The sequence below is a fragment of the Haliotis rufescens genome, unplaced genomic scaffold (genome assembly GCF_023055435.1).
Source record: "Haliotis rufescens isolate VD_foot unplaced genomic scaffold, xgHalRufe1.0.p SCAF_1, whole genome shotgun sequence".
NCBI classification, from domain to species: Eukaryota; Metazoa; Mollusca; class Gastropoda; order Lepetellida; family Haliotidae; genus Haliotis; species Haliotis rufescens.
The window spans coordinates 50597304-50617267 of record NW_025963779.1 but is presented as its reverse complement, the minus strand read 5'-3'; the positions used below and the strand labels follow the sequence as shown (position 1 = coordinate 50617267).

At 38.1% G+C, this 19964-nt stretch overlaps 1 protein-coding gene across 2 annotated transcripts in view; it reads right to left on the bottom strand.

Moving 5' to 3' along the window:
• Positions 1 to 4753: 4753 nt before the first annotated feature.
• Positions 4754 to 19964, bottom strand: part of LOC124131372 — a 70335-nt gene continuing 55124 nt past the window's right edge. The window contains exons 3-8 of one of the 2 annotated variants that reach the window (XM_046494610.2): positions 17610 to 17823; positions 16634 to 16657; positions 14930 to 15247; positions 10394 to 10414; positions 8724 to 9248; positions 4754 to 8177 (exon numbers count right to left, since the gene is read on the bottom strand). In XM_046494610.2, the coding sequence (XP_046350566.1) occupies positions 9100 to 9248; positions 10394 to 10414; positions 14930 to 15247; positions 16634 to 16657; positions 17610 to 17823 (726 nt within the window). In that variant the 3' untranslated portion in view covers positions 4754 to 8177; positions 8724 to 9099. The remainder of the gene's footprint in view (positions 8178 to 8723; positions 9249 to 10393; positions 10415 to 14929; positions 15248 to 16633; positions 16658 to 17609; positions 17824 to 19964) is intronic. The other variant, XM_046494611.2, reaches the window with a different exon arrangement.

Below are 19964 nucleotides of genomic sequence, written 5' to 3'. Positions count from 1 at the left end.
CAACATCCCTTTCATGCATCTTTCTGCTCCATATAAATATATGTCATTGGAAGCGCAGAATGATGACACAAGATCAGTAATTAATAAGACACCCAGTGAATATTTTGTATTGTGTATTCAGGCAAGCAATATGGCGGAAGTGTTTAGGGTCAGTCAAATCACCTTTCTTTGGGAGAAGTATTCGACCTTTGCACAACCAAGGCAGAACATCCACTGTATACACAAGAAAATTTAAATAGTGAAATAATGGCGTTTGGATACACGGGAACAGTTTCCAAGACCTGTTTCCAATACCATCAGGCGCCGTATTAGATTTGAACTTTTTAATTTTCAGGCAATCGGATGTAATGAAACACAACAATGGTGACTTTATTTTGGAACTTGGGGTTCATGCAAGGGCGCCTGACGAGGGTTGGCAGTTAGCTCACCAGATTCACGGCACATATATATAATTTTAGTCGCGGGAGCTCGTCCCGGATTATTTATGTGTCAGGTATCCATACCTTTGCAATGACCTTGTCCCAATGCTGCTTCAATAATTTGCCATTTACTCGTGGTATATCTGGCCGACCTGTTACTTTCGCACACTCAAGAAGTGTGGACGTCAGTTGGTGCGTCCAAGGTAGTTAGCCAACGGGGATAAAAACTGTATCCTTTGGGAGTAATTTACAGATACATATGCACTTTATATAAAAAAAATCAGTGACGGTCTTTTGGCCATCGAGTCTGAATTGACCATCAAAATCGAGACAAATTAAATGGCTCATTGTCACCAAAAAAATAGTCCAAGATACGCAAAATCAGTGACTAACTGGGGCGTAGCTGAGGCCTTTATATGTGTTGGCATCATTGGATACATAAATGGCGAAACTTTTTGCGAGAACGTTGGGGGTATCGGTTTCCATACCTGTGCTTGGAGACAACATTTTCCCGAATAAAAAGTTATTTAAAGTAGTTTTAATTGGTCGAAATATATCCGAAATATTACTTTTCAACAGTTTCATCTTGTCGCTGTTTTGGTCAGCTGGCTTTATTTCGTATCGTTTTGACAATGCGACATGTCCAGTCAGACAAACGTGATATCATAGACTAGAGTAACTTCCCATTGGCCAGAAATTACTCTTGCGGGCGGACCGATGGGCTGACACCGAAGGCTATTAGCGACAAAGATTAGATTGCTTTAAAAGTTACCTTGAAAAATCATGCATAGGCAATTATCATTTTGTCTACATGGTCGCTATACCACTGTCCAAAATACAAGTTTCACTTGGAACCATGTCTTCGACTGACAAAACATGGACCTTGTGACGTAATATTTTAACGCATACGTTTCAGGAAAGTTTAATATGTTCAGGTAATGTGAGAGATGAGAATATTCTTTTCGTCGATAGATTAAGGATGGCACAATATCATGATAAAGAGGTTATCATGCTTGCGTGTTTTGGTATTAGTCAAATGCTGGCTAAATACAATGTTTGTTCGTAATACAGTATATTTAATGTTCATAAACATACTCGTGTGATAACCTGTATATACTGTTTATAATAGAATACAGATATTACGCTATAGCAAATACGGGGTGACCGGTAGACCAAGTAATGGGCATTGTCAAAGGATACTAAGGATGCTATACCGATGCTTTGCTTAAACTGTATACTCAAGCCAACAAAGCAAGAATATACACCGCAAGGCTCTTTCGCTGCTTTACATGCCAAATGCACCCCTCAGAACTATCAACGTTTGACTTGACAATGTCCATTCCTCTTTTGTACTGGATTCCAAAGCTCCATGAGAATATTAAGTGGTGGGCCCAGTAGATGCACCTCCAAATCTCCATCTCAAAGATTAACGACGGTCCTAAGTACAATCAGGCAAGGACAAGTGGAATGAATACAATTCACTTTCCTATGCATGTGTTTGTGATGGGCTCAACCATTGGGGTAGGTTACACCCACCTTGTCGCGTATATTTAATTTCCTAACCACTAACTTTGCGTCTGACATTGCACAAATACACAAAGAACAAGGGTATAATGATGTAGACACAGTGATAGTACGTATTCTCTGTCAAATAAAATATGCCAAAATGGAAAACTTCAAACATATTCAGTTCATTCTGAATCGCACTGCTGTGACTTATTCTTTAGGTGACCGAACAACCTTGACGAATTGATGAAGAAGTCTATCATTAACGATCATTAATCAGGCATCGTGAATCACTTGGATTTGTGTCATGCCAGAAAATATTCTGTTGATCGGAGTAAGCACAGGGGATCTCTAGGGATCCAGTGTATCACCTATCAAAAATCTTCATGTAGTCATTAAGAGTTACCATGATCTCTATTCTGAGCAATCTCTATCTTAAACATTATCAGTCTCTTCGGTCATTATCAAACTGTAGGTAGGTACACCGGTACATCTATGTATGAAAATTATATAGAGTTGAACCAACGAGTGAAGTTATGGGTCAAGACAACCGGTACCATCAGATGCGCATGCTGTATTCATACGTTGAATTTCGATAATTATAAAGTGTAAGCAAGTCTTAAATAGATTACAACACTCGTCCCCGTTAGATATCGTTCTTATTACAAAGAGTGTATTTCAAAAAGTCTAACGAGCGAAAATACGTTTTGAAATACCCTCGTAATAAAAACGGTATCTAACTCGTTTGGTCATCTGTGTGTCAATAATTGACAAAGCGCGTTTGCAGGTAATGATGTGATATCTATGATGCATGACGTGTATGAATTATATGTTAAGTGGTTTGCTGCAATTGGAACTCTGGCAATGATTTGATTTTGCACTTTGACCATCACATTTTCTCATACCTTCGAACATTTATACACATGGACTGTTCTCTTAAGGTGCAACCTGGCAATAGAGTGGCCAGCGTTCTTCGAGTCGATTACAAGAATCGATATGATGCCGGTTCTAAAATCATATTCATTATAGCATTTATATACACACACGTCTCAAAGTTAGAAGCATTTGCATACAACGGATAATCTAGCTCCAAACTCGGTTTAGTGTAGGTGAGTGGCAGCCCACGAGTCGAGTCATGTAATGTTCGCTATGTGATTTCATAGTCAGGTGATGGTTATTATATTGTGAAATTGGTTGTAATTACCGTTAAGCTACATGAAAAAGCACGAAAGATTCACGACACGAGATTGCACGGTATGTTACCACATTTACTGAACACTTCCTGTATTCCATATGATACAAGCTGGATTTGCTGAGAAGGTCAAATGTTATATTTGATGCGGAAATATAAAGCGCCGACGTCAGAGATTAACCAATCTCAATCAGCCACCGAAACAGACTGGGCGTAAAAGGCATGTGAAAAAAATAATTTATATGAAAGAATTCCTGAAAATGTGTATAGCACCAGTTGTACGCGAAAAGGGTAAGCATGTCGTGCCCTACCGTTAGCACCATCCATTCACACAATTTGGATACAAAGTTTTCGATTTTACCTGAAGCTGCACAGCAGTACTCCTGCCATGCGACGGTGGCCTGTAAACAAACAAGACAGTCAAGCGATGGACCAGAAAATGTAGGGACACTCATTAAATCGGCATTCTGCAAGGAATTGTACCCCGACTGTTTCCGGGGTTGAAATTATCTCTAGTAACCTATGGAATTTTAAGAGGCTACTAAAATCTGATGATCAGGTTAGGTGACGTGGTTGATTGCGTGTTATCGAACCCCGATGGCGTTGGACGTTCCCAATTATATCAACCATTGGCATGGTCTGTCATTTACAGGCCGTACATTAGCTCGAATACTGCTGGATTCGGCGCTATGCAACATTCAATCACTCACCTGTGTGCAACTTTCAGAGACCTCAATGTTTGGCTTGTAGTGAAGAATCCTAATCCACCTTAATCAACCCACTGTTTCGGAGGGAAAATACTGTACCATTTAGAGGAGATGAACCTGTTGAACATCCTGTGAGTTGAAAGATCAGATCATGTTCAATAAATGTGCATTCTGCACAATAAATGTAACACATTTGGGCATAAGTATAAGTGGTATGATGAACATACTTGACTTCAGATCGGCGATCTGGGACCAATTTTAGAGACAACGTTGCTGTAATCATTCGTATCGATTTTCAGACAATGTGGTTTCAAATCTTAAAGTTTCCGACCGAGCTTAAGATGTCGAAACTGCTGTGGTATGCAGTAACTGTTAAAGGACGCTCGTCTTCAAACCATCTAGGGTGTTGTAACAGCCTGGGAGGTTAGTGTATAACGCCAGACTCAAAGACATGGCATATTTTTCCCGATCAATGGATAAGCGTGAAATGCATATAGCATTTTCCACCCCATGTGAAAATACAACCGCAAGGTATGCATTGTGGGGTTTTGTCTTCACGTACCATATGCATCTCAACACAACGAGGTGAACAGAAACACAACTCTAACAAATTGACGTACATAATCAAACTCCAGGAGACACCACTTGTTATGCAACCTGTGAATCAGTGTATAACAGGACAGATTTCAAACGTGAGTGAGTATGGTTTTACGCCGCTTTAAGCAATATTCCAGAAAGATCATCAGGAATGGGCTTCGCAAATGTGAACTGAATCCGTGCCATCAGCATGACGAACGAAAGCTTTCACCAGTGGTCTACCCCATCGCCTTCTATGTCAGGAAGCAAGTATTTCTTTCAACATGTCAACATGGAAATGAGTGTAAAATATATCTTGAAAAGAAACAACAAAATCTATTCATTATGTTCAGTTTAATTTACATGGATAATAATATTTACATAATATATACATCAATAGTGGATATATACATATGAAAAAATGATGCTTAAATGATGTTATGTTCCATTTACATATTCATGTGTATCTACAAACAATATACAATGGGACACAAAATATATCATTATCAATAGTAATAATTACAGCTTTGTGTAAATGACAAATTGAGATGTAGTCTGAAAGCTGTTGGTTTCGCAACTATGTAATTTCATTAACAACATTGACTTGACCTGTTCACAAATAGTTATTGTTAAATTTATGGGCGTCGTACATGTATCTGGGAACTGTCGTGTCAGATATTTCAAGGTAGAGGAGAATATGCATTATCACAAATATAAAGATGACGACTTTTCATAATGAGTTCTCTAACCAATATTGGTGGGTGGGCTGTTTTGAAATGATATGGACGGAGAAAAGCTGTGAATTGGGGAACCTAAAGAGTTAACACTTATCATATTCTTATAATAACAGCTTTTTACCCTAATCAAACCTTGAAATGCAACGCTAACATTTCAACCACGACGTGAAACATTTGCAAACATGTATCGGTTATGACATTTATATTTTTACTTCAGATGAAACAAAAACATCTGGTTCCAGATAACTAAAACATCTAAAATGTAAAAGACCAGTATTACATTTTCAACATTGTAAACATTTGTAAAATACAATTACGGTTTGAAATACCCATAACACTTATGAATTTCCACAATGTAGAAGCTTCGGATCTGCGCACCATAAAAACCAAACAACACATCACCAGTACTTAGGAAATGTGTTTCGCTTGCTTTCAAAAGTAACACCGACACAGCAATTTGGACATCTGCCATTTTCCTAGTCATGACGGAAGGTATACAGACAGTTACTGAAGAATGTTTTGCCTACAACAGCGTCATAAATCCTCACAATTTGCACACTTGCGAGGTCAATGCTGATGTCGATTTATGACTGTACTAAAGAACACAACATCGTGATGTATTCAGTGGTCTGTTACAGGCTCGTGCCTATGAAAAAGTGTCTACTGCTGGAGGTGTTCTTCTTACTAAGACCGATGATGTATCATTAATCGATAATCACGTACCATTCCCATTGTTGTTTCTTGCTCCCAAGCACGTCTTGACGAAAACGAAAACGCGTTGCTTGGATGAGTAAAAACATATTTACTGTAAACATACCTACAGACAAAAATAAGGGATCGCATAAGAAGTAATCAGGAACAGATCATATAGCGGTCGCATTCCCAGTTGAATGCCCCGAAAAGCAATTCTTAGTGGCATTATTTTGTCATAATTGCTTAGCCATGTAGGATAAGAAAATGATCGTGAATTGTTGCAGTAGCGAGTGAACTCACTCTCACCATTGCGAGACAAAAAGTAGCGCACAAAAGGCAAGCAAAAGACATGGTAAGGTTGGTGTACTCACTCCGAGCGGTTGCTGGTAATTTCAGCAAATCAATCAGCGTGATTTCAAGGTTATGGCATTTTCATTGCAAATATCACTCCAAGCGAAAGGGGCAGACTCAGATCATCATCAAACATAATCGCTGGCTTGAACCGGATTAAACATTTTCGCATGTTGGAATCAATATTGTACCAACTTACAAACTCTTAGAATGGGATGTGAACGTTGTCATTGTGTACGACAGTTGGCATCGTACCATATTCATTTATGAATTGATGTTCCTTCGCAACTGCACAGGTTATCATGACAGGAACTACGCTCACAAGCCCTATCAGCAGTGCACCATGGTACAGCACATTCAGTGTGGAGATGGATCAGTAATCACCTGCAGCTGTAGGATGGCCTTGATGGTCGACTTACAATCGTGATCGTGGTGAAGTTTAGCGGCTAGTCTTAGGTCTCCTTGTGCGTATGATTAGTAAACAACATCTTCTCCTGTGTCAGTGGATTCATGTAGGATGAGAACATCCTTGTTGTGTCAAATTCCAACTAAACGTCCTGACCTCAACTAACTGAACATCTGTGGGATAATGAAGGACGTCGTGTGTGTCAAATTCCTAGATCACCCTACCAGCGTTGTTAGCTTTGCGTGAGGAGTGGATCTGGATCCCGTACAAGGGCTACCATCGGGGCCCTGATGCAGAGTATGCCATAACCATAGCACGCAGTTCTACGGGTCCACGGATCACAATACTAATATTATTAATAACTTTCACCATGTCCCATCCTTGCTAGTACATAGCTGGTAAAAGAATGATATCTATCATTTCATGCAATCCCGTATTTGTGTCCATACGTAGAGAACAAAGCGAGGTTATTTTGTTTCAAAGACAATGTTATACACATAAACTATCCAACGTGTGAACTATTGTATGTCCTCAATATTTTGTACAATAGACCATTAGCACTAAAATTCTTTAGGTGATATCTGCAAATTCTTACATTATCGTTACATGTAACGTATTCACAGGCAAATAAACAGAAAATATCCATTGCATTAAATGGACTACAAAAAAACCTATAAACAATAGAAATAAAATAGCCCGCATGTTCCACATATCACAGATTATTCAAATTTGCTTTTACAAACAAAGACAATGTGTATGAAATGTACAAAATCTACTTACCGTGAAAGACTGTAGTACAGTTTGCTACACACCACCCTCGAAACCAGGATTATTACATTGAGCGAAGCTCCACATGTACAATACCTCAGTATACATTATTCAATTGCGGCTTTTAAACCCTTCAGGCTAAACCGTAGGAGACGGACACTATATTCAGACATACACAGTTTGTATCTTGAATATACCTTTTCCGTTATTAGGTATCTAGCTAGATATTGCTGTCATGGATTACATTTCGTTGAAATTCACAAACTCGTTATAGCCATGATTTCGAGGAATTTACCATACATCATACAAATTAGTGTTGCACGTTGCGTACAAGTTACCTGAATTATTGTCATTAAGCACATGCACGTATTACACGCACATGTATATCCAATGTTCCCAAAGTGCAAACGTGTTTGACATGATGTTTTGTACATGGACAAAAGTTCAAGTGAGCATGTACAACTCACACAAATAGATATCTGTTATAGTGTTTACGAAAGCTTAGTTCTTTGTTCTAATTGTATATGCAAATGTTCTGAGGCACGTCCCTCCAATAGTCCGCCTTACACAAAATGTGTTAATAAAGGCCAGTGGGTCCCGAATGATCATGTTGACATTTGCAGGAAATGTCCCCGACATAATAACCGTATTGTATTAGACAAGGTCTCAACACGATTTTGTGCTCTTGATACAAACTGTTTCAGTGTTAAGTCCAGCTGCTAACGTTGTCCTGTTAGTCTTTTTCAAATGATATTGGTTTGCAAAGCATTTCTTAGAAGTATCCTCGATGAGACATGCACATTTTCCACTGCTCCCTATAGTCTGAAAACGAAATACAATAAATGTTCACAGCAGTATCTTAGTAGACATCTTAACACATCTCGCGTACACAGAAGGGAGAGACCCGCCATTGAATCATAAATCGCATCTTAATGATGCCTATCTGTGTGTTCCTTGTACATAAATAGCCCAGTCATCTATGGGTCATAGAGAGGCTAACTCGGAAAGAGAAAATAATGCCCATGACAATTTAACTATCTTCGTTCTTAACCAGACGGGCTTTCAGATTCCTAGTTAAAGGTAGTCAACGTCGGCCTTAATTCTATTCAAACCTGTTCATACTTGGCAAGCACCCAATCCAGCCCGATTAACACATAAGTGTCGGATTTATCCACATGTGAGCAGCGAATCAGTTATATGTCATAGTATCAATTAAAAGGCAAGACTTGCAATTCGTATTCATGTTGTAACATGACACCCAATAAAAAGTTCAAATGTAAAATTCTATACATTGCTGCTGGTAAAAGCAGAAAAGAGCTTAATCGACGTCGATCAACAATTGTGAAATTAATCGATTCCAATACATACCTTCAGGTGTGTGGGACGATGTCGAAATCCACCACAATACGATAGACGTGAGATGACTGATGTGTACATAATACTGACATGTGTTGGAATGTGAACGAAGCACTTTGTAATGTGAAAATGTAGAAGTCTTCCATCCTAAGCCTGGGCCCAGTGATAGACGAGTTGTTTGAAATCCCACTTGTCCTCCTCATCTGCGTCCTTGCACAAATAGCACAGCACCAGATGATATTGGCAATACCGTCAGACTCATCCCCAACAGTAACATGATAGTCGTCATTGTTGGGAAACACCGTCAATAATTGCCGTCCAATTTAACGCCAAATGATGCTAGAAGAGATCACATATCACAGCGTCTTTGCTTCGAATATCCTCAGGGTTATTTCATCACAAGTGTAACGATTGCAGTGATTAAAGTCGTTGAAAGAAGGTAACTGTCTGAGAGAACACGATGTGAGCACCCACTTACATGTTTCTTCTTGTTTGGAGAACTTTTCATATCCATCGATTCCACAGGATCTGGAGGAACTGTGAATATACAGCCTACAGTTAATTTCAAAGACTATGGAAGGTTGAAGAATGTACACGTGTCTACATGCATTGTTTGTATCTTAGTAATATTCGAACACACGCACAAACGCATGTACCACCATGTAATGGTACGTCATATGACATTTTACTCACTTCCTCAGATTGCATATGCTGTCATTGTAGATAATTTAAACCGTTAATATAATTTTATGGTCATGCATATAAAAATATATTACAAATAACTCGTTATGCTTATAATAAATAACTCCAGCTTTCTGATCATTTGCTTCATCAATCTTTGATCAACAAGTTATTTGTTTCGCTAACAATGTTTATATAACGAGTGCTTTCAGACCAGACTTTAATTCAGCTATGGAAAATTTCGTATGAAATGAATACTATATAACCTATTTATTATGGAAACATTTATGTGCAACAAATAACAGGAAAGCTCAGGTGGAGAGTGTGGCGTTACTTCAGCCTGTGTGGAGAAAGTAATGTGGCATCATTGGTGTTTATAGGATTTACACGAATCCCAATATGCACACACGAAAGTGATACAAAATAGAATATTATCAGTGGTTTCACTCTTGAGATATATGCAGGATTTACCATATGTCGTAGCGTTCCGAAAATATAATAAACTAGACAAATAAAGTAACAGAATATGTAAAACGGCTATTTTAATATAGGGACTTGTTCAAAATAGTCAGGTTCAATTCAAAGCCACTATACCACCTTGAGTTGTCAAAAGGTCTGAATAATGTATAGTGTCTTCCTTTCAACTGTTTCCCAGTACAGACGGCGAGGAGGTAACCGCTGCAAACGCGCTATTTATTGCCTATTTAGGAATGCAATGGTGTGTCAAATATCCGGCCGCTCAGGCTGTACTATGGTGAAAATGATGATCACCGCAAGGGTCAGTGCCAATTTCAGCAGACTGAACACATGCATGTTATTTTCATACAAAAACACATGAAGAAAGACACATTACGGACTTGCATATATGAAAGTGAAAGGGTGTGAATTATTTAATGCGAATCATCCTTCAGATGAGTTGAAAATGGGATCGATTGCAAGCAGAAATAGACTTGTCAAAGAAAATGAAGACAGAGTCGAAGGCAGCAGAGAATGGATCTTACCTCGCTTAATATTGTGGGAACCTGCCAAAGAGAAAAAGCACGATGACAACACGGGAACGTTGATATTTAGCAGATGTCGGTGTAGCGTATTTTCAGTGTCGTGGATCTCAAAGCAAACCACTGCTTTAAGAATTTAAATACGGCTAAACTTAACAACATGGGTGAAAAATGTCTTTCGGGGGTAAAAAATGGTAACAATTGTAATCATCTAGCCTTTAAAAATGTCAGAAATGTGTTTTGGTGCTTATTGGTGTTTTCAGGTTGAAACTGATTACTCATTCTTTCTGAGAGGAGATGTTTCGTTCATCGAAAAGCGATCAGCACTCATAATATCTGTAATATAGTGAAATCATGCAACTGTGGACTAGTATATGTGTACTCACGTCGAGTCAGCTTGATGTGTGATTGTTTCTGTACCACATTTGTCAAGAAAAATATTTGTCTCGCCGTAAATACTCACACCCGCATGTCTATCTGTTTACCATCACGTACAGATATACTCAGGCACGCTTTAAATCAAGGTAGGTTAGTGACAGAATGCCACGGATATATGCATACATTCCTTCCGAATGCGTTTAGCAGACATGCACGTGTGTCTGTAATTAGTTCATGGCCCGGTAGAAGTCTTGATTAGGGTAAGACGGTATTTCGTTTGGATGTAAACATAATATTCTGTTGAACATAACAATAAACAAAACGCGAAAACACAATTTTTAAACCCTGACTAGTGAGATACTTCCTTCCTTATAAACACAAGAACTTGAAGTGTCTTAGCTGTGGAATGTCCCTCTACATTTAACCTTATGTTGAAAGAATGATAATGCAATATCATGTAAATGCCTACTGAACCTACCGTTATATCAGATTTAATGTGATATATCTCTTGAATAAACACACTTTGTAAGTGAGCGTGACTTATGTAGCCATACGGAAACACATAAACACAAAAAGGTTATCATGGCTTTGAGCCTTATGTAACATGTAACTGTAGAGTCTTTATTTCACAAACATTGGGCAAACATCAGTCACCTTTCTTATTATAAAACAGTTCGTATAAACGTCTCCATGAATCCTATGCCTTTGATCTTGCAACTGATCAGCTCCACATGGAACCTTGATCTTCCCAATAAAGTATACCCAATACCCCTATCATCATATCTTGTTATTAAACGTAATTAAAATATGTTCCATCGAAAGTTTACGCTCCTGAATTCTTCAAAGCAACACACAACATATAATAGGGTATAATGTGGGCCCCGCGATCGAAAAACGTAATTCAGTTGCGGAAATGAAATTAAACACGTTGAAGTGAAACCCCGGTGCATTGTTAGCTTTAATTGATAGTGACTATTTAAAGGGAAATTGTCAGTTTGGTATGCTGTAATTGATGCATTAATCAGTTGTAGGTTGAAGATAGAAGTTCCTGCAATATTACATGCCATTAATTATGCTTTATTTATGAATATGCATCTCTTTGCATGCATGTTTGGTTATGCAAGTAATAATTAAATCTGAATATACTTATACTAGTTATATAATTTCGTATTAATATTCTATATGTTGATGTTAAGAATGACGATGCTCTAAAAGAAGTGGTCTCTACGCGAGCCCTAACTTAACTTGTTTACCAACGATGCCATCATCTTCCCGAGGCAAGGAAGTTAACTGACTATAAAAGTCCAGTTTCCACCCTTGCCGAACTAGGCTGGAATTTCTGGGCTCGACCAGTGGCTATTACAAATAATGTCCCTTTTAAGTCCCTCCTATTGACCAATCATTTGCCTTTAATAAAATGATCACCTTGATTGAAAACATGACTTTTATTAAAGTATCTAATGATTGGTCAATAGGAGGGACTTAAAAGGGACATTATTTGTAATAGCCACTGGTCGAGCCCAGAAATTCCAGCCTAGTTCGGCAAGGGTGGAAACTGGACTTTTATAGTCAGTTAACTCCCTTGCCTCGGGAAGATGCGATGCCATTAACAAATGATAATATTACACACATCTATGTTATGTTCGGGTTGGGGCTGCCTAGAGGGTAAACATATATTTTGTCATGCTGAGTGCCCGGGTTCGATTCCCAATACAATTACAATGGTAGATACCCATTCTTTGTGTAAGCCGCCATGGTACCGAATAAATAGGGCTAAACCGGCGTAAAGCTATTTCTTGATTTTCCAAAGTGGGTCCTAATGAGGTTCCTCTGTTATTTCAATGTAAGGTGTTAAGGCATAACAACAGTTGAAGCTATAACATTTGAGAAGCAAATTGCAGTATTAGATGCATTCCTTGGCGACTGATAATTACTGCAACGGTACAAAGAATTTATTACAGTAGGTGGTAATCTTCAGTGTTTGATTATCTAATAACAATATGCTTTGTCAATATCTCCTGCCCCCCCCCCCCCCCTTCCACTTTGAGATAATTTGGAACACGTGTTCCATTATGTCAGTCATCATTGTAATCAAAATGATGAGAAGTAATTCACACTGAACCATAAAGAACAGATTGTAGTGGCATGGTTAATGAACTAACGCTTGATACTCTGCACCTTGTAGCTGACAAAGTAAAGAACACATGGGTATAATTACATTAAACTCGAATTATCTTGCCAACCATTTTGGGAGTCACTTACACAGTGTACACACATATAATAAGTTATCTCTTACATATGCATAGTTTGCGAATTCCGTTCCTATTGGGCAAAGTTGTAACGTTGTCGATAGTTTTATTTTTAATAATGTAGAAACATATCTGGTCATGGATTATTCCAGTAGCATTACAAATTGTATATATAGGTACACCTACAAGGTGATCGTTGGCCTAGGATTATCGTAAGATCGATTCAATGAAATATTATGGATTTACAATCCTCACAGTGCTAAGATGGCTTCGTACAAATAGGCTCTGGTCACACTGTTAGATCATATGTACATGATATTCTCTTATGGTGGTCGTAAGAGCCGACTAAATGGTTCGGATGGTCAGGCTCGGTGACGTGCTTGATAGCATGTCATTGTAGCCCTACGACTAGGATCATTGTACGCAATGTCAATCAATGGATTGTCTTGACTGGACTAGATCATTTACAGCAGGATTTATGAAGCAGGAATATTGCCGAGTGCGGCGTTGGGCAACATACAAACACAATGCGATGTTTTGTACCTTGATGGGTATATTGATGGGCGTATTAATATATCGACATATTAAGAAATTCTTAATGTTAACGAAATTGTCGAGACACATTTTGGTCAAGGAACTCAAATTGTTGTCTGAAGTGTGCGCTAAACGAACAAACACAATAACCCAAGTAACTGAATAATATGGACCAATCCCCAGGGTTTAATGAAGGTTTCCAGACTTTATTGCTTAACTGGGTGACAATATCAGAAATGAAGGTATTGGAGGGGTGGGTGGGGTGCTAGGTGGTCACAACTTTTGTATTCATCAGGACAAGATGTATGAATCAAAGTACCCATGACACAAAAATGACGTAAACTCATATTTATCTCAATAAAATATTTGGTCTAGAAAGAATAACAAATCGAAAGGCTGGAGCTGCTGGAATATTGCTCGACATGAAGGGAAAGTTGACCATTGGAAAGTTGAAGTCATCCATCTTGTCATACAGTCTTGTGGAGAGTGTTTTGTCACGCTGAATCTTAATGCATAGATCGATCTAAAATGAAACATACGAGGCGGTCTAACTGGTCTCCTTTATTTTAAGTTCAGGTGGGTAAATCAGTGGAAGGGAATTGGCTATGTGACTGTTATTGAGCGATATCAGATCATCGATATATCTGAAGCTTAAGTTACACTTCCTAGCCAAATTACCTTGTTTTGACTTTGCCAGTCCGAACAGAATTTCCGATTCATATGCATAAAGAAACAGACCCGCAAGAAGGGGGCATAATTGGTACCCGTGGGGATGTCTACTTCTTGCCCAAATGTCTTATACCCCATTTTACGTAGATGTTATCAATGAGGAAGTCCAGCTTTTCGCATATTATTTTCTCAGTAACTTCAGACTGCACTTGCTTCCATTTTTCACAAATTGTCCTGAACCTCTGAATATAGATACTTAACTATATGTGGTCACGACGTTTTGTAACAACATCTCCATGGATCAAGAAATGAAGTTTTATTTTAAGTTTGTCATGTGGGATAGTAGTGTACTAAGTTGAAAAGTAATTCCTATCAAACAATTCAAATTGAGCACAGAGGCTATGATTGTCAAACGTTACAAAATGTTTTCCAGTTTTGCTAAATAGTTACTTTTCTTGGCAGCTTTCTAAACATAGTGAGATTTAAACTAACGTTCGTAATGTTCTCTTGTGCATGCTCTTCTCGTTCGACTTGTCAACAGGCATGCAGCATTGTTAGATGATAATGCTTGACATGCTTATTCGTGTTGACGTGTTGAACATCTCAACACGACTGTCTTTTAAAAGTAAATCTCGTGCTAAATACACGTTCTGCGTTATGAAGTATTAACGAAGTCAAGAGAAAGGCCTTAGGTTTTATGGACACTTACCATTCGATATTTCCACTCGGACTCCTGCCATCTGTGAATTTTCTGGCGATTTACACACGTAATTTCCACTATCACTGGCTGTAGTATCTGTGATTTCTAACACACTGCTCATATGTCCATTCGAGGTTCTAGAGAGCATCACAGAACTTAGCACTTGTATCCGTTTGTCTCCTTGAGTAGTTAGGATGTCCTTATCTTTGTACCAACATAATCCGTCCATGGATTCATCTATTAAGCTGGCGTTACAAGTAAGTTTCAACGTTTGTCCTTTCTTAAGATAACTTTCGCCACTTATTTGAATCCCTGAAATGGAAAGAGCTGAAAAATAAACGATCTCTGCATATCAAAATCATAATTTAGACTTTCAAAATTGATTTCTGACTGGTGCCACGGCCACAACGAAGAGATGAAGCCCGCCACTAGACGACGTAAAAAGCCATTCCACACTCTCTGGTGTCTTAAAGAAATATCAAAGGTCATCGCAACAATGAGTTATTTCCCCTTACCAATATCTGGCGACGCAAGTGAACCACGATCACTATCTCGACACTATCCGTCGTCGAATTGGAATATACTTACCAAGAATGTCCTCTCTATCTTTTCAGTCCAAAGCCTCATTTAATACATAGCGAAGTATAATAATCGATGAGAGTAAGGTATTCATTTCCTTTTCTATTCAGATATTTTTACCAGCATGTCTTTCGTGTTATTCGATATTTGTTTCGTTGTGTAAAGTAGGTATGTTTTTGGTGATGTTCTACGTTATAAGTTTGCATTTCATTATCACCCTTTGATAATACACACTCAGATATAATCGTTTGAAAGAGAAATAACTCATTTTCGCGCAAAACACGAGTATTCCCATATTGTGATTGTTCGTCCATGCAAAGTTCTATATTTATATACCTTGAAACCTGTAGTTGAAGTAAGAGAAGTAAAAGCATATTGACATATCATGCACTGACATACAGGTCACTATTAAGTTTTTATTACATATAGGCCATGCGCAAACAACGGAAACTAAAATATAAAACATGCCTATGGCGCAATCGATAACATGCTCGCATTGTAATTAATAATGTCTTAGTGACATTTGATCAAATGCATTTTTAACTACCGACAACAAAATATCACTAAGATATCATTAATTTTTTGAATTACCTATTAATTATCTTTGTTATTGTCTTAACTTTATGTCAAATCGAGAATCATTTACAATTATCAGAACAACAATCATTTCAAGCAAAGGCCAAATGCTTAAGGTAATTGAATTGAATTAAAATAGAACTACTTGTATCTCATTCATGTATTATATGAATCGTGTGAAATATGGTGGTTTATATGTACAAACCACACACATGTGTGTTATGAAAACATTTATTTATATACAACATGTAATTATGTATCTAGTTTGAGTACATGTAGTAAAATAGCCTGTGGTTAGAGCATACATGGGCTGGGGTGGTGAGTGATCTCGCATGCAGGTGTTATTGCATTTCCAGAAGAAGACATGGTGCTTCTTAACGTGGTAAAGCTGCGGAGATATAACAGCAGTGGTCGTAGCGTGTGGAATAATTCATGGTATTATGTAAAAATCAGCTGCAGCTTATGTCTAATATTTGTGAATCAACCTATCACTAATTTAAGTATATTTGCTTTCTATATGCAACCTATAAGTGTTTGATATAAGAATGGATTACTTACTTGGCGCGTCTTTATGTGAATCATCTGAAATAGGAACCAATGTATCAGAAGTCAAAATCCATTCATGGTATATCACTGGACAATCTCAGTGTACTCAGTTATATTTCCAATCTCGTATTGTGACGTATTATCAATACATAGCGCTACAAAGTCCGTGCCTAAAATATTAATTGAACACCCGCGATTGTGAGAGAGAAAAAAATATGCCCATCGGAAACTTATCTGAAGGATTAGAGCAAGCGTAAAGTACAAGTGGAAAATCTATAACGTGTAAGGGAACGCAAACGCCGCCATCTTTCATCGCTTTGAAGCTTACCACCACTGCGACGGATGTCACACGAGGAATGCAGAATCACCGCTGGTTTAACTTTAACTGTCAGGGACCTCTACTCTCCTGAGTAGACCTTTTTATACAATGTCAGCTGACCCACGATAGACCAACAGAGATCACTAGATGCATCAAGCCACATCTTATAGGTCAGGAGAGTGGTGCCTCATCATACGAGAGCCCCTGCTTTGTAGTACCAGTGTCTATGCTTTTGATCACAGTTTGATATAAGTGAATATCTTCGAATGAAACACATGGTCTCTACGATTAGATTGAGATGTATTTTGAAATTAAAAACTAACGGGTGACTGCAAAATATATCAGGTTGATAATCTGGTCGAACGTGTATGCATAATTATCCTTCCTAGACGCTCTTCTCTTATATGTAGTCGTAACCTGACACACGTACCCTTACCGCCTCGTGAACAAAATGTGTTTAAATCAAACCAATGGCCCACGGATCGATGGTGATATTAACATGAAAGATAGAAACAACGAAGCCTGACATTATGAAGGTGAAATATTGCTGATGACAGCGTAAATAAAATCCATTCATCCACGTAATCACATTTCCTGAAAATGAAAACAGAACAAAAATTGAAAATTATCTGAAGTTGTCTTTGTAAAATAAATCAGGATTAAACGTACCTTTTACAGTGAGTGTTATAAGTTGACGCAATTTTTTGCTTCTAAAGCTGACCTGACATTCATAAGTTGCTGAGTCATTAACTTTTGCCTTTTCTATTATAAGGTTCCATTGGTCACTGTTTGGCATATGTTCCACGTGAATTCGTTTATCCTTTACCCACGTCTTCGTGCCGACCGTGAGTGGCCCTGCCATGGGAAGTTTTCTCCATACAACCTGATGATAAAGATACGGCATGAACATTTACATTGTACAAATACAGATGAAAAAAATCTACGGATCCAGGTTAATTGGAACAGCAGTTACTGTTCTATCTGGATGTAACATTTTACTGGGTGACGATATATCATTTACAGCCGATCTGGTACATTGGTATTTTAACAGTTAGTATAATATAAAGTAATGTTGTGCTACCCTACATACCACAAGAAGATCACAAGAAGGAGAGTAATAGTGCCACTTTCACACAAAACAAGTCAAGCTATGGGTGTAAGCGTTTAACGAAATCATGACAAATATGCATAGCGGTATGTGTTAATACAGGGAATATAGAGATGTTGGCACAACCTACAAATTCCTAATTAAGCTATATAAAGCGACACTACATACTTGTACCATTTACATCGGTAAAACACACTCCACATTTGATTTATCACAGACCAATACAAGCTTGTTCTCATTACTCTCAGTTACATATGACTCTCGGTTAGGAAATGTCTACCGTGCATCGATATATCAAAACGCAATCAATTTCCAATGAACCAATGATTTTGGAAACAAGCACCGGGTAAACAATTTTCAGGAGCAGCAATGGCCTTACAATAGGTGTTCCTCCCTGTCGTATATCTTGCTTTGCATTACTATCATCGCTTCCAAATGTTACTACAATGAGGCGCATTTTATCCTTGCGTTCAGGGCTGCTGCTCATTACAAGACTTCAACATGTGTACAAGATGGAGAACAGTGAAGACCTGGGGTTAACATGGGCGCTTAAGAAAAAAAGCTCCTTTTTCTATCGATGGTTTCGATGATAATTGAATTCTATATCCCCACATTGCCCTTGATGTGCAGACTATAGTCTCAACAGGAGATACGTTTCGCTAGACTTTGGTCACCATCTTGAAGACGTTTCACTTGTAATTAAATTGGAAACTGAAGACTGCCTGCATAATTTAAAAAAATGGAAACTAAAGCCAGATTTGGTGCCACGGGCGCATGATGCTGGATTGTTCTGGCCCCATGTGTTTGCTATACATGTTGGCATTGTTTCTCGTCATGGCTAACCAGTATACAAAAACATTTGGAGCATAAATAAGGACAAATGTCGATATATTTTTCAAAAGTTTAACTTGCATTCAGTATAACACAGTTATGATCATTTACAACATTGCACATCAAAGTCTCTGTTTCTAGCTGTCTCGAACTGAACCCATAGAATTGGCAAATATAATGAACGATTGAGTATCGCATACAATAAGTTTTAAACATGCTTAACATGAAATCATTGCTTTTTGTCTCCACATGCTCTATATTGAACATACATGTCGTGGCACACATGATATCTCCCTTGTCATAGATTAAAAAAGTATTATTTTGTGCGTTTAATATTTCTCTAACATAAGCAATGTTATAGTTCATGCTGATTTAATATCGGTTGACATCGGCCTAAAGCTGCCCGGAAGGCGAAACTTACATAAAAAATATCAATAAAGTTTATATTGTCAGAGTTCTAAGGTGAAATATACATTGATCAGGCTAACACCTACATCAGGTCGACATAACAGTATTCACAATTCAATCACTGCTCACCATATCCTTGGCAGCAGCTGGATTCACCCTCAGACCGTTTGCCTGTCTACAACATCTCTTGTGAACCCATCTATAATCAGTAGAAGCAATTCGGTTGCCTCAGATGAAGGTGTATTTCTGTTACGGATGAGTTAAGGTATAGACACATCCACCAGACTATAGCCAGTGGAGTGTGTTGGACATGAAATCGAGCGTCGTGATTTTCTTCACGTCTTTGCGTGTTAAATATGTCTTCTCTGGCAGTTACAAAGTTCCTATTTACCAGACAGTCTGCTCATACAATGAAATTGTCTCTATACTCCCCATTCCGGAATATTTCTCACGTAAGAAAAGTGAAAAGAACGATCTTAATACAGTAATAATTAGCTTGTCAAATTTGTCTTTTCCCATGAATTTATAATATTAAGGTTTTATGCTTGAGGGGTATGTCTTTGAGCTCATGACCTACAGTGTAGGATTTGAGAAAACTTGACTTCTTCCCTCACATCCTCAGGACGTTTTTTAGACATGCATATTCAGCTATGTGCACTTGCAGCCATACTTTATCG